The 26,577-nt window shown below is 38.5% G+C and overlaps 2 protein-coding genes across 2 annotated transcripts in view; one reads left to right on the forward strand and one right to left on the reverse strand.

The window, feature by feature from the left end:
* jupa (junction plakoglobin a) overlaps window positions 1-14,673 on the forward strand; it is a 40,910-nt gene extending 26,237 nt beyond the window's left edge. Inside the window, exons 9-16 of the mRNA XM_067432022.1 lie at window positions 3,416-3,754; window positions 5,954-6,106; window positions 6,466-6,585; window positions 6,722-6,872; window positions 9,633-9,754; window positions 13,403-13,442; window positions 13,543-13,688; window positions 13,799-14,673. Of these exons, the coding sequence (XP_067288123.1) occupies window positions 3,416-3,754; window positions 5,954-6,106; window positions 6,466-6,585; window positions 6,722-6,872; window positions 9,633-9,754; window positions 13,403-13,442; window positions 13,543-13,685 (1,068 nt within the window). The 3' untranslated portion in view covers window positions 13,686-13,688; window positions 13,799-14,673. The remainder of the gene's footprint in view (window positions 1-3,415; window positions 3,755-5,953; window positions 6,107-6,465; window positions 6,586-6,721; window positions 6,873-9,632; window positions 9,755-13,402; window positions 13,443-13,542; window positions 13,689-13,798) is intronic.
* Window positions 14,674-17,576: 2,903 nt separating this feature from the next.
* Window positions 17,577-25,206, reverse strand: cdc6 (cell division cycle 6 homolog (S. cerevisiae)). The gene is made up of 12 exons (XM_067432025.1): window positions 25,072-25,206; window positions 24,210-24,473; window positions 23,840-24,106; window positions 23,559-23,758; window positions 21,954-22,108; window positions 21,690-21,796; window positions 20,995-21,134; window positions 20,806-20,906; window positions 20,652-20,722; window positions 18,298-18,470; window positions 18,050-18,190; window positions 17,577-17,965 (listed from the first exon to the last, which is right to left on the reverse strand). Exons 2-12 carry the CDS (start codon window positions 24,448-24,450, stop codon window positions 17,876-17,878), a joined length of 1,686 nt encoding a protein of 561 aa, XP_067288126.1. The 5' UTR covers window positions 24,451-24,473; window positions 25,072-25,206; the 3' UTR covers window positions 17,577-17,875.
* Window positions 25,207-26,577: the final 1,371 nt, after the last annotated feature.

Below are 26,577 nucleotides of genomic sequence, written 5' to 3' on the forward strand. Positions count from 1 at the left end.
GCTCAGTCGTCCTACAGACACTGCACAAATCCATCACATTTCATACACTCCTTCTATCAGACTACACGCAATACCAAATTCATTTCTCTTTTTGCAGTTTAATTTTTAATAACTAAAACGTAGCACTGATATATCTGCTAGATAACAAAAACAATATAGCTTGATCTCAGCCAGTGGATCATTTATTCAACATGTATCATAATATTGCCCTAATTTCTTAATGTAAAAGCATTAAAGGATAACATAACAGTATGGCCCTCTGTAGCTAATGCAGCTCTGAAATTGTTTATTGTGAAAGCACTAGCCTACTAAAATGTTTTACTGGACTTAAAGATGCAGTGTAAAGTATTTATGAGGATCAATTGACAGAAATGCAATATATACATAACAATATATATTTTTTCGGTGATGTATAAAGACATTAGATAATGAACAGTTATGTCTTTATTAGCTTAGAATGAGCCATTTCTATTTACATACACAGCAGTCCTCTTACAGTGAAGCCGCCATTTTGCGCTGCCATTAGGGCTGGGATAAGCAAATTAATCTAGCGATTATTTTTCCGATGCATCGATTAATCTAACGATTAATTTTTCCTGTCCGATTCGATTTTGATCCGATTATCGATTCTCTCCCCAATAATTGCCTAATAGCAATTTATACATGTTGATTTAATTATCTGAATGAACTACTGATTCCTTAACATTGCAATATGTTTATTGCTCTTACAATTCCAAAGTAAAAGACTATACAAGAGCAATGCATTCAATAAAACCTTGAAAACATAAAGTACACACACACACACACACACACACACACCCACACACACACACACAAATAAATAAGTATAAACCAACAACAAAGAAAACCAATATATGATTTTTTCTATGTATGCAACTCAGCCTACAGGCTATGTCCATCGATTAAATATCAACAAGTTGGCTAATCAAATCCGGGGACACACTGCAAGCGTGTCGTGAGCATCGCGGGTGCATACGTGTCTGTTCTTGTTTCGGCTCCCATGCCATGTTAACAGCTTGGAGTTTGCTGCACACTGCCTGCGTGACAAACGCGGAAACCGCGTGCATGCTAGAAATAGAAGAGCGCCTATTTTTCACGCGACACGAGAACGTGTTGGAAGCGTCTCCAGGCAAAATAGAAGGAAAAGATGTTTCTATATCATTTTGACACGAATACATATTAATAAATGACATTTTCATGTTTGAAAGTCTCTAGGTTAACATAAATGCAGATAGGCCTAATTGTACTAATAATAAAAAACGACGATTATCGAGTTTGGAATATTGCAACTGTCAATACAAAACGAAATATTCTGTAGCCAATTTTGCCGGCAATACCATAGATATGTGGTCAATAGGCTACTGCCGACATTGTCTTTGCTGTAGGCTATTTATGTTCAACATTAAGTATAGGGCTTCCCTCCGCATCAATAGCAGCAGCGGTGCCGCATGTCGCTTGTGCAAAGGCAGAGAAAACGCCACGCAGCCCCGTGGCTGACACGCAACAGAAACGCCACGCGCATCTGCTGCATGACAGTGAAAACAGTTACATGTAGAGTGCATTAAGGGCGCCGATATTCCGTTTAAAACCGGAATAGTCCTGGGATGAAACTGTGCTCACTTAGAGGATACCCTCGGTCACATCAGCGCGATAAGAAAGACATTGAACATTTTCAATTTAAAACAGCTTATTATGTAGGTAGCCAATGTGCCCGATGCTTTCACTTGATGCAAACGTTTGTTTTTGTGATTAAAATACATAAAATATTACCAAAACATCTGTCTTCATGTGTGCAGAAATTTGTTTATGTAGCCCTAACAAAACGCGTGCATGCGCGCCTGTGTTAAGAGCGCTAGTTGCTCCGTGCGCGCCGCGCGCCAACCCGCAAGCCTTGCACTTCTGAAAGTCTGAGGATTCGTGTTGCTACCGTAGATATACATAACAAATAATATACTTATATATTAATTACATAATATACTTTATTATATATATATCAGACTGTAAAAAAAATATGGACGTAGTGTCCGTGACGTCACCCATAGGATTCTGATAAGCCGTTCTGAAGCTTAAAGTATGGTCGAGCTGGGCGTTGCCATCTTGTGAGCGAGTCAACGCGTGTCACTCCCGGATAACAGAAAATGGGCAAAAAGGTGGGATGTGCGCGGAGCTGAGGAGACGCAATAACTATAGACGGCAGATAAATGGCTATCCACTTGTAACCACGCACTTAATTATGCAGAACTTTAAGGCTTTATATAACGTAAACGAATTAGTTATTAAAAAAATTCACCCCCCTCAGAGTTGTCATGAAGATCAAAATTAGCCTTATAAGCCAAAACCACAATTTGTACCAGGCTGTAAGCATTTTTTTTTCTGCTTTAAAGTTGAGAATTTTAACATGGGGCTCAATGAGATTCTGCTCCCTTCTGGAGCCTGTTGGCCAGTTGAGGAATTGCAGTTTACATTACTTCCGTATTGGCTTCAAGAGAGATCGCGGGAGGTTGCCGCTTGATATATATCTATGGTTGCTACTACTCTCCGGCGCCGCCATCTTTGATTTGGGTCTGGGGAATCGACACATATTTTTTGTGTCGACATCATCGATGACATTGACGCGTTGTCCCAGCCCTAGCTGCCATGTTTCTACAGTAGCCCTAAACGGACAAACTGCTCTACAGAGCGTTAGCTACTCTGCTGTCTCCAACGACGACATCTTTGTCCTGTGTCAGCCACCGTAGCTTCTCTATGTGCTTTGAAAGGGAGGGGTGAGCGGTGGGCAGTTGCAGTTCGCAGCCTCACTGCTAGATGCGGCTAAAATGTACACAGTGCACCTTTAAATAAAACAAGTACAAGATTCCTTATAGTGAAAGAAGCTGAACAATAAGCAAAGGAGTAATACTTTACAAACACGGAGAGAGTGATCGCAATGAGCTGCCACAAGTAACCAGACATGTTTTAATACGTTATTTATTGTGCGAGCACTAACAAATTTAAGCGGTTCAGAAATTATGAATCTGTAACATATCATGAATTATATTATAAAGCCACATTTTGGTTAAGTTGTTTATTTTCATCAACTTTTACTTTTACTTTATCCATTGTGTTTAACTGTATAAAATAAGTTTTAACGTCTACCTCCACTTCTACGCAGTCTCTAATGTGGTGTCTGTGTCCTAAAGTCCCAGGATACATTGCACTGCTGACGTCACATTCCCATTCTCTATTGTGTTGGAGAGTGGGGGGCCTTTGAGTCAAAAGGATTGTGAACCGCTGCTCTATACAAATTGTACTCTCACATAAAATGTCAAAGCCTTGCTGCTTATCTGAGCTGGATTGCTTATCAGGAAAATATTCATTGGTGCCAACACATGCTCTCTCTCTCTCGCCCCCTCAGGACGGAATGGAAAATCTTCTCCAAGTGTTGGTTGGTCTGCTGTCAGCTGAAGACCTCAACATGTTGACCTGCGCTACAGGCATCCTGTCCAACCTCACCTGCAACAACACACGCAACAAAACACAGGTGACCCAGAGTAACGGCGTGGAGGCACTGATTCACACCATCCTTAGGGCCGGTTCAAAACAGGACGTGATTGAGCCAGCTGTCTGTGCCCTCCGCCACCTCACCAGCCGGCACCCGGAGGCTGAGACCGCACAGAATGCCGTACGAGTCCATTATGGCATCCCCGCTATTGTCAAATTGCTCAATCAGCCCTACTACTGGCCAGTCGTAAAGGTAAGTGAGAGAGAAACTGAAAACTGACAGATTAGTATGGAAGCATGTGGGTAGCAATGTTCAATTTGAAATTAAATATGCAAAATGACAATCTATTTCTGTATTTAAATGTACATTTTTCCAAACCAAGTATGCAACGTTTGGAGCAAAATGCTTATTTAAATTCAATAATATAAATTAAATGTTCTACTTTCAATTCCATATTGAATTTTTCTACATCCATTGCAGGACATTTAATGAAAATGCAATCGTGTTATAACTGTTTAAATGCAATTAAAGGTGCACTATGTGGGATTTTTGCAGTGAAATAATTAAAAACTGTCAGGCCAGTGTTATATATTTTGTTCAGTTGAGTTCTTACAATATCCCAAATGTTTTCAACTATTTGTAATTTGTGTGAAAATTGCTATTTTAACCAAGGAACCGGGACATCTGAGGGAGTCGTCTGTCAATTGCGTCACATCTGTGTTACCCTCGGGTTCCGGGTTTATTTGGTAGAAACACACTTAATGTATCAAGTATAATAAACAGAGCTGTGTTACCTTATACTCGTGTCGGGAAAAGTGGAAATGGCTCCAGCGACTGTGTCCCGTCATAATAAAAGTCCCGCTGCTCATGAGCGGTGTGTTGTGAAACAATCGCTCCAGCGGCCTTGCTCAGCTCCTTCAACATTTGGTCCTGCTCTGCTTCACACTACAGTAACCGCATCTATGAACCTGATTTCTGCCTATATATATATATATATATATATATATATATATATATATATATATAATATATACAGGGATGCAACATGAGTCCTATCCCAATTCTTTTCCACCGGCTGTGAGGTGAAAACCACGTCCCAAGATTTTGAGCTCAAACTTGGCATCATCAAACTACGCCTTTGTTTTGAATAGGCACCCTCTAGCAGACGGAAAAATTACATAGTGTGGCTTTAAGAAAAATAACATTAAATTAATTAAATTTAATTAAATGATAATTTTACCCCAAAAAATCCTTAAACATGTTAAAGGTCCCATTCTTCGCATGTTTTCGAATCTTTGATCATGTTTACAGTGTGCAATATAACATGAGTTCATGTTTCGCGAGTAAAAAAAACACAGTATTTTTTCACACAATTTACTTATCTGTACACCGCTGTTTCCTCTGTCCTAAAAACGGCCTGATGATTTCCTTGTTCTATGAAGTCCCTCCTTTAGAAACACGTAACGAGTTCTGATTGGGCCAGCGCTTCCCGTGTTGTGATTGGACAGCAGCTTAGCGCACTTTGCCCGGAAACGGTTCTAGTGATGTCATTATATCCCTGCACTTCCTGCTGTAGTCCAAACCGGCCGTTCGCTGTAGGCTTTGAAAGGGAACTTCTGTTAAATAAAATATCTCGCTTGGCATTGAACTTTGAGCTTTATAATTTTACAGGTATTATTTATGCTCTAACAGCAACATTACACACTAACTAAAGTTTGAAAGATGGAATCGCGAAGAACGGGACCTTTAAACATATCTAAACATTTTTGTAATACATTTTAATTTTCCAACTTATACAGTGTTAAAATATGTTTAAATTATGTTCAAACTAAAATAGAAAAATTACATTTTGCTCCAAACGTTGCACATGTGGTATAAAAATGCTATACATATTACATTTCAATTTGAATATTGCTACCTATATGCTTCCATAAATAAGCACCTCAGTGAGCTTTGCTAACTACTTTTTTTATTATTCCTAAAAGTTTTCTGGAAAATATATTTATTGATCAAATCAGTAAAAGATTTTATTTTACTATATAGTTATTTTGGACCATATACTGAAACATATTGGTGTGAATGAAGCATTACACAAAACCAATGCCACTGTAGAATTACCCCATTCACAGGAGCTTTTGTCCCCATTGATTAATTTATTCCACTGCTGAAAGTGTCCAAAATATGCAGATTAACATTTATTCCACTGCTGAAAGTGTCTCAAATATGCAGATTAACAAGTTAAATGAAGTAAAACTGACATAATGTGAATAAACCTGCTTTTAATAAACCACAAAATCTAAAAGCTTTTATAAATTTTAAAAGCTTTCTCCTAGGTCCTGTGACTTGATCCTCCCTCTCGATGAGTAGTTTATACCATACAGGGCCTTATTGGGTCTCTTGTTGTGCAGTATAACCATATCTTGCTGACCCTAATGTTTATCTTCATCACAGGCTGTGGTTGGTCTGATCCGTAACCTGGCACTGTGTCAAGCCAATCAGGCTCCTTTGAGAGACGCTGAAGCCATTCCCAAACTGGTTGCTTTGCTTTTGAAAGCTCATCAGGATGCACAGAAACACGGTTCATCTGCTCAACAACAATACCAGGTATGAATTCCTCACCTGTCGCTGTAACACGGACACACAATAAGGGTGGGGGACCAAGGCTTAAGCATTTCATTAAACCACACTTAAAAAATGACTCCCTCAAATAAATGACTCATATGTGCCAGTTTCTTCAGATTCAAAAACATGTAGCCCAACTAGTATTTATCAGTTTTCCAAAGAATGACCATAACGAGCCAGTAATTTAATGGTGAATAAAAAACATTTGATTCTCAAATTAATGGTTTACTGACTTCAATCAATACCAGAATTTTTTAATTCTTTACAATTCCCATCCTTACACACATACAGCATACTTCGTCATTTAATTAATTAACCGACCCTTTTTTGCTCTCTCTCAGGATGGTGTGAGAATGGAAGAGATTGTGGAGGGCAGCACTGGTGCTCTGCATATCCTAGCCAGAGATCCTATGAACAGATCCACCATTGCCAGCATGGACACCATTCCTCTGTTTGTTCAGGTAACTTACACCTTTCCACCAATATACTATGTTGCGGCTGTTTTATGCGTGTGTGAGAGGGCGTTTGTATGTCGCCTTTGCCCTCAGTCTAACATACTCGGTGTGTATAATAGACATCTGTTTTCTGTCCCTGCAGCTGTTGTATTCTCCATTGGATAACGTCAAGCGTGTGGCAGCTGGTGTTCTGTGTGAACTGGCTCTTGATAAACACTCGGCTGAGATCATTGATTCAGAAGGAGCCTGTGCGCCTCTCATGGAGCTCCTCCATTCCAGCAACGAAGGAATTGGTGAGTGAGATAGAAGCATCAAAGAAACAAGCGAAAAAAGCTTTTTTTTAATTACTTTTGTATTACTTCTGGAGATAAATACAGCATACACTGGACAGGTATATAACACTAGCATCCATGTGCTAAGGGCCTGCGTTTGCACCAAGCGGCAACCACCCCCAGTTTCTGTTGAAGCCAATTCGGAAGTGAATTCCTCGACAGGCTCCAGAAGGGAGAAAAAATCTCATCGAGCGCCATGTTAAAATTCCCAACTTTACAGCAGAAAAAAAACATGTTTACAGCCTGGTACAAATTGTGGTTTCAGTCTATACGGCTAATTTTGCCCTTCGTGACAACTCAGATGGGGTGAATTTTTTTATCACTCATCCATTTACATTATATAAAGCCTTAAATTTCTGTATAATTAAGGGCATGGTCACTTTGAGTGACAGGTGGATCACCATTTATCCGCTGTCTGATAGTCATCGCGTCACCTTAGCTCTGCCCATGTCCCACCTCTTTGACTATTTTCTGTTATCCGGGTGTGACACGCGATGACGTGCTGGCAAGATGGCAACGGCCAGCTCGCCTCTACTTTACCCTTCAGAACTGCTCTTCGGAATCCCCTATGGGTGACGTCACAGACACTACGTCCATATTTTTTTACAGACTATGGTTTGCACATGCTATCAAATACTGTATACTTTGAAAGTCTATGCCAGGGGTGTCCAAGCACGGTCCTGTAGAGTAGGGGCGAGATCACTAAAACCAACTCAAAACTATGTGGTATGTATGCCAGGCGAGTGTGTGGCGCTGTAATTCTGCCACAGAAATATACTAAAAATGGAGAAGAAGAGTTGTGGCTACAAGGGGTATAGCAGTGGTATGAGGTGAGGCAAAATCTCACGATAAAATAACAATACCCTTGCTACTTAAAGCTACACTGTGTAACTTTTTTAGTTTATTCTTAGCTAAAAACACTTAGTTCTTTCAAAATATTTGTGCTCATTAATGTATATTTACTTCTTTCAAGTAATAAAATATTCTCGTTAGTTTATAATATGCCATTGAAAATACATACGGGTGAGGGGGTTCGAATGCCGGTCGCCATGTTGCCCCTCCATCTTGACAGTACATTAGCCAAAGAGGGACATACCCGTAAATTCAAGCTTTGCCTTTCACGTTTTATCACTCGATGGCACCGTGTCGAATGTGAAGAGGGGGATTGCCATGTTTAATCTTGGACTAAATCGGCCACCGTAGGAGTTAAAACGAAATCTAAATTGAGAGGAATAGAAACTATTATTCGCTGGATGGTCATATACATTTTCACCCCTAGATGAGGGAAAATATCACACAGTGTCGCTTTAACAGATGTGTTTTATTAACACCTATACCTATCCCGACCCTACACCTACCCTTACAAAAATGCTAATACGGTATATATGACGCAATATTGATGTGCGCATGCCCATAGTTGTATCCCTTTATTCTTTCACCGTGCCGGACGCAATATTTTTTTCCCCAGGATGGTTGGGGAAGGTACCCCCTTTTTCGTCTATGATTACCTAGAAGGGCTCTCCTCCGATTGGTTATACATCTCACGTTCATGGCAGGCTGTCAGCTAGTCTGTTTTGATCGTCTTTACAACAGATGTAAACGGAGTCAATCCAACATAGCCTACACACACACACACACAATTACTAGTATGTTTAACATGCGCTAAGGTTGTTTATTACTAGCAAGTTTATGCAATGTTAGGTTCACAATAAATAAAATCTGTCATATTTGAATACAGTGGTGTCTCTTCTATGAAATTGTAAACTTAAAAAATAAATATAAAAGTAAAATATAAATCTAAAGACACGGACATATAACGCTTTTCTTAGTATGTTGGATTGACTTTGTTTACTTCTGTCGACGATCAAAACAGACTAGCTGACAGCCTGCCATGAACGTGAGATGTATAACCAATCGGAGGAGAGCCCTTCTAACCAATCATAGACTAAAAGGCGGTACCTTCCCCTACCATCCTGGGGGAAAAAATATCTCGTGCCGGACGTAGTGTGATGACATTACGTTTCACAAAATATACAGATTGGCTGTACTCCGGAAAATGCAAGAATGTCGTTTTCAGATTTATCCACTCTGGGACCCAGTTTCAGAAAATATCGGATTCATACTTCCAAACCGCCGGATCCGTGTGGACAAAACGCTGATACGGTACAAAATGTATATGTATACAGCTAAGCGTGTCTTCATGTGGACGGGGCCTTTGCATACTATCACAGTTTACTTCCCTGTCAAATCATCTTGTCATAGTTATCACTTTACATTCAATTTAATTTAATTTCCTACCGTATCGGAGAGAAATGTAGTAGCATGAGTTTTTCATGTGGAGAACTCTCATGTGTTTGAAATTTAAATATAATAAAACATTTAAAAGTTAATTGCTATTTTCTACTTAACCGTTGGACTTGCACGGCCGCCATGTTTGTAGTTTTTAACCCTTTTTTTTATCCGTGTTTGTAGTGCTAATCGAATCCTCCAACGCGCAATGGATTGTGGCCATTAGAGTGTGCACAGATCTGGGTATCTTTGGCATGCTCAACATACTACGATTTGGGATGTACTAATTCTATTTTTGAATGCTATTTAGGATGGATAGTATGCGAATTGGGATGCACCATTGGTCTAAGCATTCGACGTTCACACTGAGTGTTTGTATCAACACTGAAGTATACTTTTAAAGCACGTAACAAAGCTTGTTTTTTCTTTCAGCCACGTATGCCGCAGCTGTTCTCTTCCGAATTTCTGAGGACAAAAACCCTGACTATAAGAAACGAGTATCAGTGGAGCTCACACACTCGCTCTTCAAACACGACCCCGCTGCTTGGGAGATGGTGAGTTTGCCCCCTGGTGGTGTGGAGGTTTCATAGCAAGATTATTTTAGTGTTATTTAAACAGATTTTACTTCCGCAATGTGATGTATTTTAGAGGGAAACAGTATAATCAAAAAGAAAAACAAATATATACCTTATTTTATCATATTTGCTCCTGAAAAGTGGTCTTTATAGTAGTGACCAGACTTGTGAAATTAAAAGCAGAGACACTTCTTAATCAATTGGAAAAATATCATTGATATCACTTATTATCTATGAATTAAAACAACAGGGACAAAACATTTTGTATGCATTTTTTTTTTCAATTGATGTGGGTTCAATATAATATTATTTAATTAATAATTATGATATTTGCAAACTGACCCTAACTAGTTTCAATACAATTCACCACAAATAATATAACCTAGAAATGTAGACGCACACTAGCAGCAGCCAGGGTCAGCCAGGGTCAACAAGCAACTCTCCGTTGGCTTGCGAGCTTGAAAAACCAAACTCTAATCAGGCCAATCACTGTGTGTTTAGAGTCGGGGGGCGGGCTTAACATAATGATGGCAGAGTTGTGACGGTTCTGCGTGAATTCCCTGCTAACAAAGAATGACACAAGTCATTCTTAAAAAAGGAAGATGTGTTCTGAGTTTTGATGACTGTATACGGCAAAAGTTTAATCTATGAACTACCAAAATATAAGAACATATGGTAAATAAAACCGTATTTAACAAATGTGTTTTTAATGGATTAGTGCAAATGTTGTGCTTTTGTAATTAGATCTTTATTATCACTTATTATTTAGGGATATTAATTATCATTTTAGCAAAAAGCGTTATTAAAGGGTTAGTGCACCCAAAAATGAAATTTCTTTCATTAATGACTCACCCCAATGTCGTTCTACACCCGCAAGACCTCCGTTCATCCTTGGAACACAGTTTCAGATATTTTAGATTTAGTCTGAGGCCTTTCTGTCCTTTGAATGTAAGTGTATGCCCACTTGCTGTCCACGTCCAGAAGGTAATAAAAAAATTATCATAGTAGTCCATATGTGACATCAGTTGGTTAGTTAGACTCTTTTGAAGCGTCGACAATACATTTTGGTCCAAAAATAACAAAAAATACGACTTTATTCAGCATTGTCTTCTCTTCCGCGTTTGTTTTCAAACCTCAAATAAAGATTCAAACGGTTGTGAATCAGCGCATTGATTCATGACTCGTATCGCCAATGTCACGTGATTTCAGCAGTTTGCCAGTTTGACACGCGATCCGAATCATGATTCACGACCGTTTGAACCTTTATTTGAGGAACGTGGAAGAGAAGACAATGCTGAATAAAGTCATATTTTTTGTTATTTTTGGACCAAAATGTATTGTCGATGCTTCAAAAGAGTCTAACTAACCAACTGATGTCACATATGGACTACTCTGATGATGTTTTTATTACCTTCTGGACGTGGACAGCAAGTGGGCATACACTTACATTCAAAGGACAGAAAGGCCTCAGACTAAATCTAAAATATCTTAACCCTCTGGTGCTCTTCGGTCATTTCTGACCGAAAAATTTTCTGTTTTAAAATTTTAAAAATCCCAGCTTCATCAGAATGATATGAAACTTGGTGACTTTTTTAGCATTAGGTATGTAAACACACAAAAAAATTGGGGTCATGATTCGAGCATGCTAATTGGTCATTAAAAAAAAAGTAACGTTCATTGTCTTCGGTCATAAATGACCGACCATAGGAAATGAATGGGAAATCGGCAAAAATACAAAAATTTGAAAATACAAAAAAACAATCTACAAATCGGCCACAATGCTGAAAAAAGTACACAGCAGTAAAGGGGTGACACTCTAAAACATCAAGAGTGTGATACTGACACATCCACTCACACACACGCACACACACGCACACTTATACACACACACACCTATGAAAAATGTAATCAATGAACCACATTTAGAATTTTTAAAAATCACAGCTTCATCTGAAAATTATAAAACATGGTTACTTTTCTAGCATTAGGTATGTAAACACACACAAAAAAATTAGGGCATTATTCGGGCATGCTAAGTGGTCATAAAAAAATTACTTCCACTTGTGCTCTTCGGTCAAAAATGACCCCCATAGGAAATGAATGGGAAATCTGCAAAAACACAAACATTTGCAGGATATTTGTGTGTACAATCTACAAATCGGCCACAATGCTGAAAAAAAGTACACAGCAGTATAGGGATGACACTCTAAAACATCAGGAGTGTGATATTGACACATCCACTCACATACACACGCACACACGCACACTTATACACACACACACCCATGAAAAACTGAACCTATGAACCACATTTTGAATTATTAAAAATCAAATCTTCGTCAGAATGACATGAAACTTGGTGACTTTTCTAACATTAGGTATGTAAACACACACACAAAATTGAGGGCATGATTCGAGCATGCTAAGTGGTTGTAAAAAAAATACTCCCACTTGCCATAGGAAATGAATGGGAAATCTGCAAAAACACAAATTCACAGAAAAAAAATCACCATTTCTAAAAAAAAGTAATAATATAAAAATAGTATTTGATTATTTTTATATATTTATTCAAATCCAGCTAAAAAAAAATATTAAATGTGTTGAAAAGTGAACTTGGGAATTCAAAAGTCCCTCCATAGAGACCTCTAGTGGATTACACCCATGGTTGCATAATTTCTTAAATAATTCCAAAAGAGGGCGCTAATCTGTCTTCAGTTATTATTTTTTTGAAGGCCTAGTCTCTATTTTAACCTAAAATACTGCAATTAAATTTTTTTTTAAATAAAATGTTTTAAAAAAATATATATTTTATAATTTTAAATGGCAAAAATAGACAATAATTATTGCATAAAAAATACAATACAATTTTTTGTCCGCAAAAAATACCATCAAATCATCTCAAAATACAAAATTAAAAAGAAAAGATATTATTGAAGAAAAATAAATTGCATTGGTTTTACTGGGGTGGAGGAAGTTTAATTTGTAGGTGTCCGGTCACTTATGACCGGGAAGACAACCAATGTAACCCGTAAACGAGGAGCACCAGAGTTAAACTGTGTTCCGAGGAACAGAGGTCTTACGGGTGTGGAACGTCATTGGGGTGGGTCATTAATGAAAGAAATTTCATTTTTGGGTGAACTAACCCTTTAATAATGCTTTGTGCTTAAGTATATAAGATGTCTATTATACATTGGCCATAAAATGAAATATATGTTTTGTTACATCCACCATAGCTCAAGGTGAAGCAACATAAGGGGGAGGCACACATGGAACTCAATTTACCAAATAAACATTTAATAAAAAATAAGTCAAGTTAATAATACAACAACTTAAGAAAAAAAGAAAGAAAACAATCTGGAACTGAAGAGGAAAGATGAACTGCCTCAGTCCTTCCATTTGTACTCGCCGTCTCCTGACTCGAGCGCAGTCATTGGTAACACACCACACCTGTTCCTGACGCTCACTGTAGAACACAGAACAACGCCACCTGGTGGAAAAACACTGTAGGCCATAAATACATTTTTAATTTCCCTCAATGACAATATGGTGACGCAAATCACAACAAATTAGATCATTTATCAGAAATATGCTCATATGGTTTTTAACAATGTCCCTGTTACATTTTAGGCACAAAACAACATGATGGATCATGGCCTTCCAGAAGACGGTGAGTGTATCATCTCACCATGATTTGTCAGCTAATTCTCTCCATGACTGCCAGTTACGTCTCTAGACATTATGACTCTATTGTGCCTTGTCTCATGCAGAGCTCGATGGCTACCCGCCCGTAGGATATCAATACAATGATGGAATGCACATGGACAACTTGCCTCTAGATGCAGATATGCAAGAAGAATATGGGCCTAATTTTGTTTACAACTCCATGGCCAGAAACTATGATCGCTGCTAACCGGTTAGTACTACTCAAATACATTATTTGTCATTCAAATACTCAAATAAGATTGGACTTACAATTTAATGCAACTACAGAACTTCAGCTGGTGTTTTCTTTTTATTTCACAGCCTGGTGGTGAATTCAGCTCCACTGAAAGAGGAATCTAAAAAAAATACACGAGACCGAAACTCCCAGCTGTTTTTGTTTTGTTTTTTAATCGCTGGGTGCCTGTGGTCCATTTCTCCGCAAACACACACTGACACTGCTGTAATATATGCAATTCTCGCTGCGCTGGGAGAGGCAGAATCGAGCAACTTTACCCTGCCTTTATACAAGGATGACAGCATGTTGCATTTTACATGTCTTTTTGTAGAAAATGTTATATTTTAGTGTTTCTTATGGGTGCATTAATACATTGTTGGTAAGAGGACTGGTTAACTATGCCAAAGAGATTTTATTAAAATATTTTATAATGATAATCACGTTGCTTTATAGTTTTAAGACTTTGGAAAAATGCGATCAATGATTTCGACTTGCGATCTCACAATAACAGCTTTATAGCTTCGTTCAACGGGGGTTTTAGTCAGCTTTAGTGAGTGGAAATGCCTGGAATGTTGATTTTTCTACAGCGCTTAGATCTCAGTGCAGTGCATTATATTTCCTCCCTTACTGAGACTGTCAAATAGTGGAGTTCATGTGAACTTTTCCTACTTGTTTTATTTTCACTCCATATATTTGTTTTGCTATAACTGTCTTAATGTATAGACAAGGAAATACTGATTTTGTTTGTCTTGCAATGCAATGTGTATGGAGATTTTTTTTTTTTTACGTGATGAATAAATGCTGTGCTGATTAAAAGGGACTAATGTTTAACTAAACCATTAAACCTTGAGGTATAAAAGCTAGCTCCATGTTTGTCCAACTATTAACTGACAAAGGGATTCTTTGTAGCATTTTTACTTCACACTTTGTCCAAAAAAAGAAATAAAACCATGTTATCTAATGCTTTGTGACTGGGATGTTGAAATTGTTTGTGTTAGAGGTTTTCTGAAGACAGTTTCTTGTTTGTATGCAATTGATGAAACAAAAATCACCATTTTCTCACAATTATAAAGTCTCAGAACTACATACCAACTCATGTCATGTCAAAATCAAATATTTCTTTCATCAGAATCAAGCTTTACACAAATTACACATAAAACATAACAAATAGACTACTTTCTTGGCCAGTGAACACTTACAGATAATTTCATAACACTAACAAAACCTCTTAGGATCTCAGCTCAAAGTCTATTACAGTAAATGAAAGTGCAAATACAACAAACTATTAAAAAATACCAAAATAATTAAATATGAACTCTGTATGCAACATAATACAATATTACAGCAAAATATAAATTCTGCATCCTCAGCACCTTTAGGCAAATTTCATTACAGTATACAGTACTATAGCAGTTTCTTAGTCTTTTGGCAAAAGACTTTCTCTTAGGCAGTCATTTTTTTCACTTCTGCACTGCAAAAGATTACTTTTTTAAAAATGGGCCGAAAGTTTGAGGGTGTTTAGTGAGTTTACAGTACATAGTATAGTGAAATTTCCCTCATCTGTCATTACTGTGTACTGTAATTATAATGTGTGTGTGTAAATATAAAAAACCCTTTAGATGATCTTTTCAGCTCATTGAAGTGTTAGGATGCTCCTGTTTATATCATCTTGAGATTCTGATTGGTGGATTGTCAAGGCACTATTTATAGTCTCCCTTAGGAGAAAAGGAAAAACACACAACCCTCTTAGTTGCGTGACCTACGACCTATTAGTACCTGCAATTATTATCACCGTGCTGGAGTTGCTCAATCAATTTAACTCACAGTGGAACAAATTAATATTTAAATTGATTATGCCTACATAACATAACATAACCCTGTATTTCCTGCCAGAGTTCATCAGCGCATACTTAGGATACAACATGCAAAGGGTCCAATAAAATAAATAGTTTTGCTACTTAATAATTTTAATTGACCCAAATACTACTTGTTGCAGAAAAACGTTCTAATAGACCGATCTCTTTGTAAAATCCGGTCAACTTCCATCCAAAACAATAGGCTAGACTTACACCCCTCCGATCCACTGACCTTCTTTGCCTGGATTCTAATGCCAATAGGACACCCCTTCAAATCATTGAATTCCAATCCCTTCCATGGCCACATGTGTATAAAATCAAACATGTAGGCACGCAGACTGCTTCTGCAAACATTTGTGAAAGAATTGGTCGCTCTCAGGAGCTCAGTGAATTCAAGCGTTGTGCGGTGATAGGCTGCCACCTGTGCTGTAAGTCCATTCGTGACATTTCCTCATGACTAAATATTCTACGGTCAACTGTTAGTGGTATTATATCAAAGTGGAAGCAAATGGGAACAATAGCAACTCAGCCACGAAGTGGTATTCCACGTAAAATCAGTGGGGTCAGTGCATACTGAGGCAGAAGTCACTATCTTTCTGCAGTTTCAATAGCTACAGACCTCCAAACTTTGTGTGGCCTTCAGATTAGCTCAAGAAAAGTGCTGAGAGAGCTTCATAGAATGGGTTTCCAAGGCCAAGCAGCTGCATCCAAACCTCATCATCAGGTGGTTCGGCAGTTACCAGGAGAACTTTACTTGCTTGACTGCAATGTGACAAGTTTGGTGGAGGAAGGAATATGGTGTGGGTTTCTGTTATTTTTTGGCATTGGTATTGGCCCCTTGGTTCCAGTGAAAGGCACTCTTAATGCTTCAGCATACCAAGACATTTTGGACAATTTCATGCTCCCAACTTTGTGGGAAGTTTGGTGATGGCACCTTCCTGTTCGAACATGACTGTGCACCCGTGCACAAAGCAAGGTCCATAAAGACATGGATGAACGAGTCTGGTATGGAGGAACTTGACATACTAATGTAAACTCCATATTAAACCCTACGGATTGAGAATGGGATGCCATTTAAGTTCACGTGTATGTAAAGGCAGGCATCCCCAAAACTTTTGGAAATATAGTGTACCCATACCTCTATCTAGGATTGGGAAGATGTAACATCACAGATCAATATTGAACCTTGCTAAATACATGTAGATCCCAGACTCTGATGCAGATTAGTTATGGGTGGTGTGGGCCATGGAGGTTGTGCCTGAACATGGTTAAACTGTGTAAAATGAGGGCATTTGTGTATTGCAGCAATTATTTTAAACAAACTTGGAATGTTTGAAAAAAGGTGAAATGTGTTTTGAGAACTGAATGATTTTGAAATTTGTCAGCGGAATCAGTCACTGTTAGCTAGAGAAAATTTAATTTCTTTAATTGGTTTAATAAAAGCAATCTTGATTTGTTTACCAATATTTGGCTTCACATCTTAAAGGGATAGGTCATCCAAAAATGAAAATTTGACATTTATCTGCTTAATGAAGATTAACTCCCTCGCTCATATTATGCATGTCAATGGGGTATAATTAGAATTAGACCCCACCGACATGCAGTATATGAGCAACAGTTGGAGTTAAAAATCTTCATTTTTTCTACTGAACAAACAAACACACCTACATATTGGATGCCCTGGGGGTAAGCAGATAAACATCACATTTTTGGGTGAACTATCCCTTAAAGTGAAGTCTGGAGACAAAAATCTAAGATTAAAAAAAAAATGAATTGTGTGAAATGGAATAGTTTAAGGTAAAAGTGTGTAAAGGTTGACAAAAACATTGGATAGAAATCCTTTTTAAGGTACTGTAAACTCCAAGATTAATTCTACAAGGATTTGATGGAAAACAGAAGAATATCAACCGTTTTTAAGTGTGCCCTTCTTAAAATTGTTTAGAGAACTAAAGTAGAAACTCAGGCTCAAACTCATGTACATTCTGCTTTATTAAAAGTGTATACTTCCAAAAACCATTACAATGTACAAAATAAAATAGAAGGCAAGGTCTTCTGCTTGAAAGCATCAAATAAGAATTTGCCATTTCAATAATACAAAAAGCAACCCTACACTTAAAAAGACAGGCAAAATGTTTGACACAAACAGTAAAATGACATGAAACCTTTTGGATCAAATCATCCCTCTTCAAAATAGCACATCTCATTTCAAACAAGACTTTCACAGCGCATCAATATAAAATATTTAAAAGGAATGAGGGGGAAAAAATAAAAATAAATGATAAAAAGTTTTTAAAAATCTTGTGTAGGTTATGGCAGACCAGCCGCTAATATGCTACCAAGGAGAGTTCGATCCTTCAAAGCGTTTTCCACATCTCGCTCTTCAATCTTCAGAGAGATCTAGAAAAGAAAACAATTTGAATTTAGAACTCTCATTATAGTAATGAATTATACAAAAGCTGTATTATTCACAACCGCTCTTACTTTAGTCAATCGAGCCTCTTTGGCCTTTTTGAGAGTGAGGATTCCTCTGCTCTCCAGCAGACTGCAGAGAGACAAACACTCCGTCTGTCCGACTCCACTAACCTGCCTCTGCTTACACAGCTTACTGTACACTTCACACAGCTGGAGAAACAGAAAGAGGGTTAGCAGTCCCAGTCTTCCTGAATGCAGTCTGAACATTTACACTAAAGTTATTAAGTTTTGAAAAAAATAATCAAACTTGGCCTCACCTTGCCCAACTGGACCTCTTTGCTCTTGCCATTACGGACGATCAGAAGCAGACAGCAGACCAGAAGTTTCTGCTGCAAAGGGAAACTCTCACCGTCCCCGCTGCTGGACACCATGCGGTCGCCATACACCTCTGACAAAACCCGTGCCACTTGAGGAACGCTCACCCGCGACACTGCAACAAGAGACCAGGCAAATCTGTTGTTATTTCGATTTCTGAATTGGTTATGACTAGTGCTGTGAGAAACTAAGTTTGAACCAATCAATTCTTCACAAAATGATTCTGGTGCTCGAAAAGAGACACGCCAGTGACGCCTGCTGGTCAGAATGGAGCAAATGCAGTGAAAACTCAGTTCAACTATGCATAGAGCTTTTAAAAACATATTGCAAATGTTTTATTGAAAGTTTAATCTATTAAAAGCAAAATTGTCATTCAATTGAGGGGTTTGCTTTGTTTTATGGAAAGCTTGGTTAATCAGGCTAATGAGAGATGTAACTACAACCATTCATTTTATTATAGAAACGGATCATTAACATTTCTACAGATTGATTCAAAATCAGGCAAAAACCATAGACACTGGTTTAGAGAACCTCTAGTTGTCAACCAATGGAATTTTAAAACACTAAATGACGTAAAACAGCCTTGTTTACTGAACTTTAAGTTTGATACACACTCCGAATCACTGGTTCAAAACAGATTTGCAAAGGTTCTGAAGCTTTATGAAGCAGTGTTTTGAAAGCACCAATCAGTATTTATTACCAAATGCATCTGAACTTATTTTATATTATGATAGTTTGCATAATTTGTATAATAAAATAAACAATCTACTGTATTTTTTTTTAGAATACAAGTAGCTTTTAATATCTGAAAAGTATCATGACATATTCCAAAGCAACTTAGATAATGAAATTAACATCAAGCACACAAAATGTATGCAAAGTGTGCATATTTAGTTGTCCATTTTGTAAAGTGCATTTTTACTACAAAATGTCCTTATTTCTCCAGTTCTGTTCTGAAAACGGATTTGTAGTAAATTTAAGGATTTGTGGTTAGAGGATTCATGTTTAATGCTTGTAAAATGTTTCATTTTATTTGCCTGCATTTTATATAGTTTATGAATGTAATAAAATGTTACATGTTCATATTTGCAACTTGTCTTTTTTAAGGACTGTCAATCGATTCAAATATTTAATTGCATGATTGTCGTGAGTTAAATCGTGATTAATCGCAACGTAAATGCACATTTTAATCAGTTTTAACAGTATCTTAAATTAATGGACTCGGGAGTGCTCTTGTTCAGAAAAGTAACCTGTGTATTTGTTTTAGACGATTGTAATGCATTTAGTTCAATAAAACACATGTACTGAAAGTGGTGATGGTGTTAATGATTTACATCAGATGAGTGAGAGTGAGCTTGCAGCGTATTCACGCATCGTGCAAGGACTTGGACTGCAGAGAATGTGCTCAGTGTAAAAACGCACATTTCTTTCAACCTGGAGTCTAATAAAAGTTCAAAAGAAAATATGGTAGCTTATGTAGACTATAACAGCACTTGTTTCAGAATAGTAATGTTAACCCTTTTCTTTCCCTATTAATGTTTGCTGCTAGCCTAGAAATCTAGACGCACCCTAGTGGCAGCAAATCTAATCTGCCCGCGAGTGTCGTCTAGAAACTCTCAATACCCTTCTGAGCTGTAAACGCCAAACTCTGGTCAGGCCAATCACATCGTGTAGAGTCGGTGGGCGGGGCTTAACATAATGGAGCAGAGTTGCGTTTGCATGCTTCTAGTAAACACAGAAACTGACGAACGACGGTCTTTCGAATCAGCTTTGACCGCGACTCTGGAAGACTTGGAGTTAAGCTTTTCTCTGAGAAAAGAACAAAGAACGGCACTGAGGTCATTCTTATGAAGGGAAGATGTGTTCAGAGTTTTGCCGATCGGATACAGCGAAAGTTTAATCTGTCAACGAGCTCTGCTCCACCTTCGTTGGTTGTAGCGATATCCAATTGCGTGCACGCCGTGCAGAGGGAGTTTGAAAGACAACCGTTTATCCCGCCCCTCGGATTGAGCTCTGTCAATGGCGAGTTTCCAGACCAAACATCTTGATGTGGGTCTGGCTTGTCAGGCTAGTTTGCTGCTGCATCCTTTATGGCTATTGCTTATCTCAATATCTCCATAAACATGGATCAAACCGAAAATGCGCACTGCGTTAATCAAATTAGTGCCATTAAAATTAATTTGCATTAACGCAATATTAATGCATTTTGACAGCCCTAGTTTTTTTAATTCTGTCTCACAATGATTAGAGTCTGATGAAACTTATTCTCCAGTACATTTAGTGCAGCAATTCATACCTTTAGGACTGACCGCAGTTTCCGATGTCATTTTAGACCTGTCATCCGCTTCCACAATCTCCACAGCCCTCCTGAAGGACAGACACAGATGTGTGAGAACCTCACAAAACGAACCATCACTGGACATTTAGAAGTTTAGAGCCTGTTCTCTTACCTGCAGATGTCGAGTGCTTTGCGGGCATCTCCTGACACTGCTGAGACTTTCCTGGCACAGAACTGAACCGCCGCCGCGTCCAGAACACCTTCACCGGATACCTAAATGCACACAAACAAGCCAATGTATTATTACCACAGAAGGTGAAACTGGATAAGTGCAAGTAACAAAATATGCAAGTAGACATACTTGTTTAAGCCTGTCTTGGACGATTGCATTCAGCTCCTCACGACTGTAAGGAGGAAAGTTGAGCAGTTTGGGTCGGCAATGCGGTTTCGCCTGCAATCTGGGCAAAATGCGGTCCGTCAGGTCCAATGCATTAGCAATACCTAAAGGGTCAAAGTTCACATGTCAGCAGACATTCAGTACAATCCACTATGTATAAATGATCATTAGAAGAAATCAAGTCAGTTATTAAAAGGTGCAGTAAGCAATTTTTAAGAAACACTGTTGAACTGAGCGCCACAACACAGCCAATCAGTAGAAGGGGAATATACACTCATGATGGCAGAGAGAGTAAGCAAGAGGGAGATTTGAAGAAGAAAAAAACTTTACAAGGGAGATTGCTGAGAGACAATACAAGTGAGAAAAGGCCAGAGGAATATACTTAAGAAGGGTTATGATCAGGCAAGATCTTTAGGACCCACGTTAACATTAGAAAAAGCTTTCCAGCACTGGAGAAACCCAAGCGGGAAAACGGGTGCTAAGGATTGTTTCTGATCCATATGCAAGTAACATTGGTTTAGACTAGAGTGTGCTGTTGTCGACTAACAACCAACTCTTGTTTATTGTATGTTAAGGGAAATACAAATAAAATGTATTATTATTTCAACTGTGATCAAATGTCAGCTTTAATATCCACAAATTTGTTATGACAATCTTACCAATGAGACAAACACGAGATTTGGGTAGGTAAGGCCACTCAAAGATCGTGTAGAGAACCTCCTGAGACTTGCTGTCCAACTGGTCCATCTCATCGAGAACCAACAGCCTGTTGCACACAATAAAACACCACAATAAGATTTAAAAATCACATGAACAAGGCCTACACAAACTGAACTCAGTCACAGTACAAAATGAGCTAAAAACCAGAAACGGTTGATGCATTTCGTAAGAACGAAACACTGCCTGAATGCAAGCGGACTTACACAGTGGGCCCGGAGCTGGTCAGAAGTTTCTCCAGGCGAGCCTCGATGTTGCCCTTGGGAACCCCCAGTCTCTCTCCCAGCAATGGAAAGATGGCATGAGAGCTACGCAAATTCATACAGTTGATGACCACCGTCTGAACTTCTTTCAACAGAGCCTAGAAACAGAAGAAAGGAAAGTTAAAGCTGCACTATGTAATATTTTTATCCGCTAGAGGGTGCCTATTCAAAATAAAGGCGTAGTTTGATGACGCCATGTTTAAGCGCAGAATCTTGGGACATGGGGTTTTCACCTCACAGCCGGTGGAAAAGAATCGGGATAGGACTCGGGCGGAAATCATGTTCATGAATGCGGTTAGTAACGTTACTGTAGTATGAAGCAGAGCAGGACCAAATGCTGAGCGAAGCCGCTGGAGTGATTGTTGCGCAACACACGGCTTGCGAGCAGCGGGACTTTTATTATGATGGGACAGTCCCTGGCGCCATTTCCACTTTTTCGGTCATGAGTATGAGGTAACACAACTGTTTATCATATTAGATACATGTAAGTGTGTTTAAAATTATGTTATGACGTTACTCTTTGCATTTACTCGGCGGCTGCTGTGACACTTGTTCACACTGCTAAGAAACGCTTTACTCGGCAGAATAAAAACCGAGGGTAATGCAGATATGACACAATTGACAGGCATCCCGGTTTCCTTGGTTAAAATAGCAATTTACAAATAGTTGGAAACATTTGGGATATTTTAAGAACTCAACTAAACAAAATATATAACACTGGCACGTGGTTTTTAGATATTTTACTGCAAAAATCCTATAGTGCACCTTTAAGTGCACGTCATTTAATGCTTCATTTAAAAAAAAAAAAAGTTTTTCAAGAGACCATAAGCACAGTTGTTTCTTGCTATAATTTAATGTTTCACATATCAGACAGCTATCGCTCTGCTTTTTAAAATTAAAGCAGATGTACTACCCATTAGAACATTTAAAAAAAATGTTTTCTAAAACTGCTGAAATGCTATTACAATTTAAAATGAATGTTTTCTATATTAATGTTTTAAAATGCTTATTCCTGCGAATGGAAAGCAGATTTTTCAGCATCACTACCCCAGTCCTTAGTGTCACAGGACACTTTAAAAAACACAAAAACAATTGTATATGGTGATTTGCGCCTCATTTATTTGATCTATTCTTGATTTAATGCTATTTCAGCAGCAATGGCTATATTGATGGTAATCGATTTGCGGCTCAAGAAACAGAAGAAAGTTCAAAAGAACCACATTTAATATAAACGTAGGTATTTTGATAAATTGAATGCATCCTTTCAAAATAAGTTAATTTCTTATAAAACCTACAGTTATTTGCAATACAAGCACTATTTAAATAAAGCGAATGAAATGAGTGAGAGAGGACGCAGGTGTGTGTCACTTTGCTGTCGGAGAGAAGAGCGAGAACGCGCAGCTGACATCAACACACATGCCGCTGACAGCAAAACAGACCGGCTCGGAATCGGAAAGACTTGAGACTGACCGGCCAGTCAACGGTCCGGGCCGATGGATTCGGGTGCATCTCTATACTTAACCCAAACTTTTGAATGGTAGTGCTCACCTTTTGTTCCTGGAGGACACAGTTTAGACAGGCAGTCTTGCCTGTGCCAGGAGCTCCAGAGATATAGAGGCTGGATGGTTTTTCAGACACTACATGGTTCTCCAGGAAGGAGACGATGGCAGCTCTCTCAACCTCACGAGACATAAGACGTTCAGGTACGGCGGTGTGAAGAGCCTGCTTTACACCTTGATAACCCGATTCTACAGTGACAAAGATACAGTCAGTTATCAAGTGTCAAAAATGTGATCAGAATCAACACCAATACTAATTTTAAAACGTACTCTTTACAGGAAACAGTTGAGTAACCGGGATCCTTCCCTCTGTACGAGGGATCTGCTTGGAGCAGGGGGTCTCATGCAGCCGTTTTGGCGATGTACGAGAAATAGGAGACAGGGGAATTTTCGGTGAGGACGGGGTGAGACGTGGAGGAGAGAAGACTGACGTGTTTTCATTGAAGGACAGTTTACGAGGGGAGCCCAGAGGAGCGCAGCGCTGCTTAGGTGGGGAGCCAAGCATAGAAAGTGGGAGGTTACATCCGTTTTCATCACCTGAAACACAAACAAGAGCTTCATAAATACAAAACAAAGCATGCCACTTTACTAGAAGTACAAAAAAACCAAGATGGTCACTTAAAGGTGACGATTCACACACCCGTGCGTTTACGGGGGCTCAGGGGCAGCCTCTCAGCCAGAGAGGTGTTTTTTAACAAAGAGTTCCTGGAAGACTGGCAGACAGCAAGCGAATCCCCCACATTTGTCTTTCTAGGGGACAGAGGGGTGGCTTGGACATCCGCCGCATTCTCAGAAGAACTTTTAGGTCGAGAACCCACCCTGGAAGACTTCCTTCTAGGGAACTGAATGGTGGGCTGATTCTGTGAGCGAGTGCTAGGCATTTTTGTTTTAAAAACAGGAAGGTCTGAAAAGAAGAGAAAAATCATTGATCTGCAATATACACAGCTTATTCGATTTAAGAACATCTGTGGGATCAAAACTATACTTTGAGGAGAAAACAGAGAATGAGGTAACAATATATAACACAAATGAGGAATTTAGCAAGTGAGTGTTGTTTTCCTGTAGACTCTGGGGTATGAATCATTAACAAAGACATGAACTAAAACCTGTTGGGGGTGTTCAGTCTAGCATTAAAATTAGTTATTTTCTGTTCCTTATCACACTGATCACAAATAAGTCAAGTGTTCCTTCCATTTGGCGCCTACAGGCGCTTTGTGACTAACGTTAACTTATTTTGTTTAAGCACACAATGCTTCCTGTCAGCTCAACTACACAACCACTTTGCAATAATAAATAACATTTACTAATTAAAAAGGGTTTTTGTTGCAGATTAAAACACGTGCAGGTCTCCTACAAATACTGTAAAGTGAATGTGTCGTGGGTCATTTGGCGCCAAGCTGTTTGTTCACGCGCTGAACAACACTGAAAAAAGCAGTTTATATAGAAACATTCTGGCTAACAACCTCTTAAGGACTAAAGAATAAACATATTCAATGTCTTACCTGATCAAAGTTGAAATTGTATTGACAATCGCTGTAGTAATTTTAACTAGATCTCCTCACCACACTAGCCCGCCGTCAAACTAGCGCCAAATGTGTGGTGAAGAACGCCTCCTCTAAACAGCTGGGACGCTGGCGTGTGACGTCGTGTCATTACAACGCATTTCATTGGCTGCCCAAGTTGCTCTTGTTTTAAGGAACCAATAGGGTTCTTAGTCCCTTCCCCCATTGACTTGACTGTAAAGGCGGGTAAATCTTTGTTGCTATTTTGGCGGAAAGAATTTGCCGGGAAATATTAAACGTTTTGGACTGCGGCTTTTAAAATGATGCATAAAGAGAAGTCAAGTATTTCAGCATTATATTTTGACACTCTTAAAACATTTCACATTGACAGGCATTTCTATCTCATATGCACTAGCGCACATGCACTAACGTATATGAGGCGCTTTTCTAAATGACCGTATACTATACTGTATACTGTGTCATTAGATTGGAGACAAAATTAAAAAATGACATGTTATGCTATGTCCTCTGTAGAAGACCCCCAGACTCATTAAAAAACATACACTCCAGACTTTGTATAAAGATGATTATTGAAAGAATGTCATAAAATATAAAAGATAAAACCATAAATAGGTTGCCCCATTATACATAATTTATCTATACATTGTCTCTAATTTGCATATTAATGTGTTCTTGGTGTAACCGTGCCCACAACTGGGTGGAGGATGATCATATTTGTATATAAATATATATTTTAGTAAAAAAACAATAGATTTGTATATTAGAAATTTGATGGTTTCAAATATGTATTTTATACATGTTATATAATACATATTATAGGGTTTAAATAATTGTTTTTACTCTTGACTATAGATGTCACTAAATGTCATCTCAACACAATTTAATTGGCTAAAACATTTCCTTTGAATATAATTTTTTGTATTAAAAAAATGTACAGGACAGTAGTGAGACCAGCGATGGTAGCAGAGCTGAAGATGTTGAGGTTCTCTTTGGGAGTGATGAGGATGGATAGGATCAGGAATGAGTACATCAGAGGGACAGCACATGTGAGATGTTTTGGAGACAAAGTTAGAGAGGCCAGGTTGAGATGGTTTGGACATGTTCAGAGGAGGGAGAGTGAATACATCGGTAAAAGGATGCTGAGGTTAGAGCTGCCAGGCAGGAGGTCAAGAGGAAGACCAAATAGGAGGTTTATGGATGTAGTGAAGGAGGACATGAAGGTAGTCAGTCTAAGAGAAGAGAATACAGAGGATAGGAATAGATGGAGGCAGAGGATTCACTGTGGCGACCCCTGAAGGGAACAGCCGAAAGAAAAAGATCATTTTTTGTATTCAATCTGAACAATTTTTGAATTTATTTGATGCCGGATTATAAAATATTGTATTTTTGTTAATAATGATTTGTGGATACAACTGTATTTTATTTATTTTTTAGACCAGCGGTAAGATATTTCCTTCACGATTTGGGGATATAAGGTCCACAGTG

Source organism: Pseudorasbora parva, chromosome 22, assembly GCF_024679245.1.
Source record: "Pseudorasbora parva isolate DD20220531a chromosome 22, ASM2467924v1, whole genome shotgun sequence".
NCBI lineage: Eukaryota > Metazoa > Chordata > Actinopteri > Cypriniformes > Gobionidae > Pseudorasbora > Pseudorasbora parva.

Coding starts and splice junctions, on each gene's coding strand:
- cdc6 (XM_067432025.1), bottom strand. CDS start 24,450: ATGCCTAGCACTCGCTCACAGAATCAGCCCACCATTCAGTTCCCTAGA. Junction 23,759..23,839: donor TCAACTGTTTCCTGTAAAGA/GTACGTTTTAAA, acceptor TTGTCACTGTAG/AATCGGGTTATCAAGGTGTA. Junction 22,109..23,558: donor GTGTCCTCCAGGAACAAAAG/GTGAGCACTACC, acceptor TTCTGTTTCTAG/GCTCTGTTGAAAGAAGTTCA.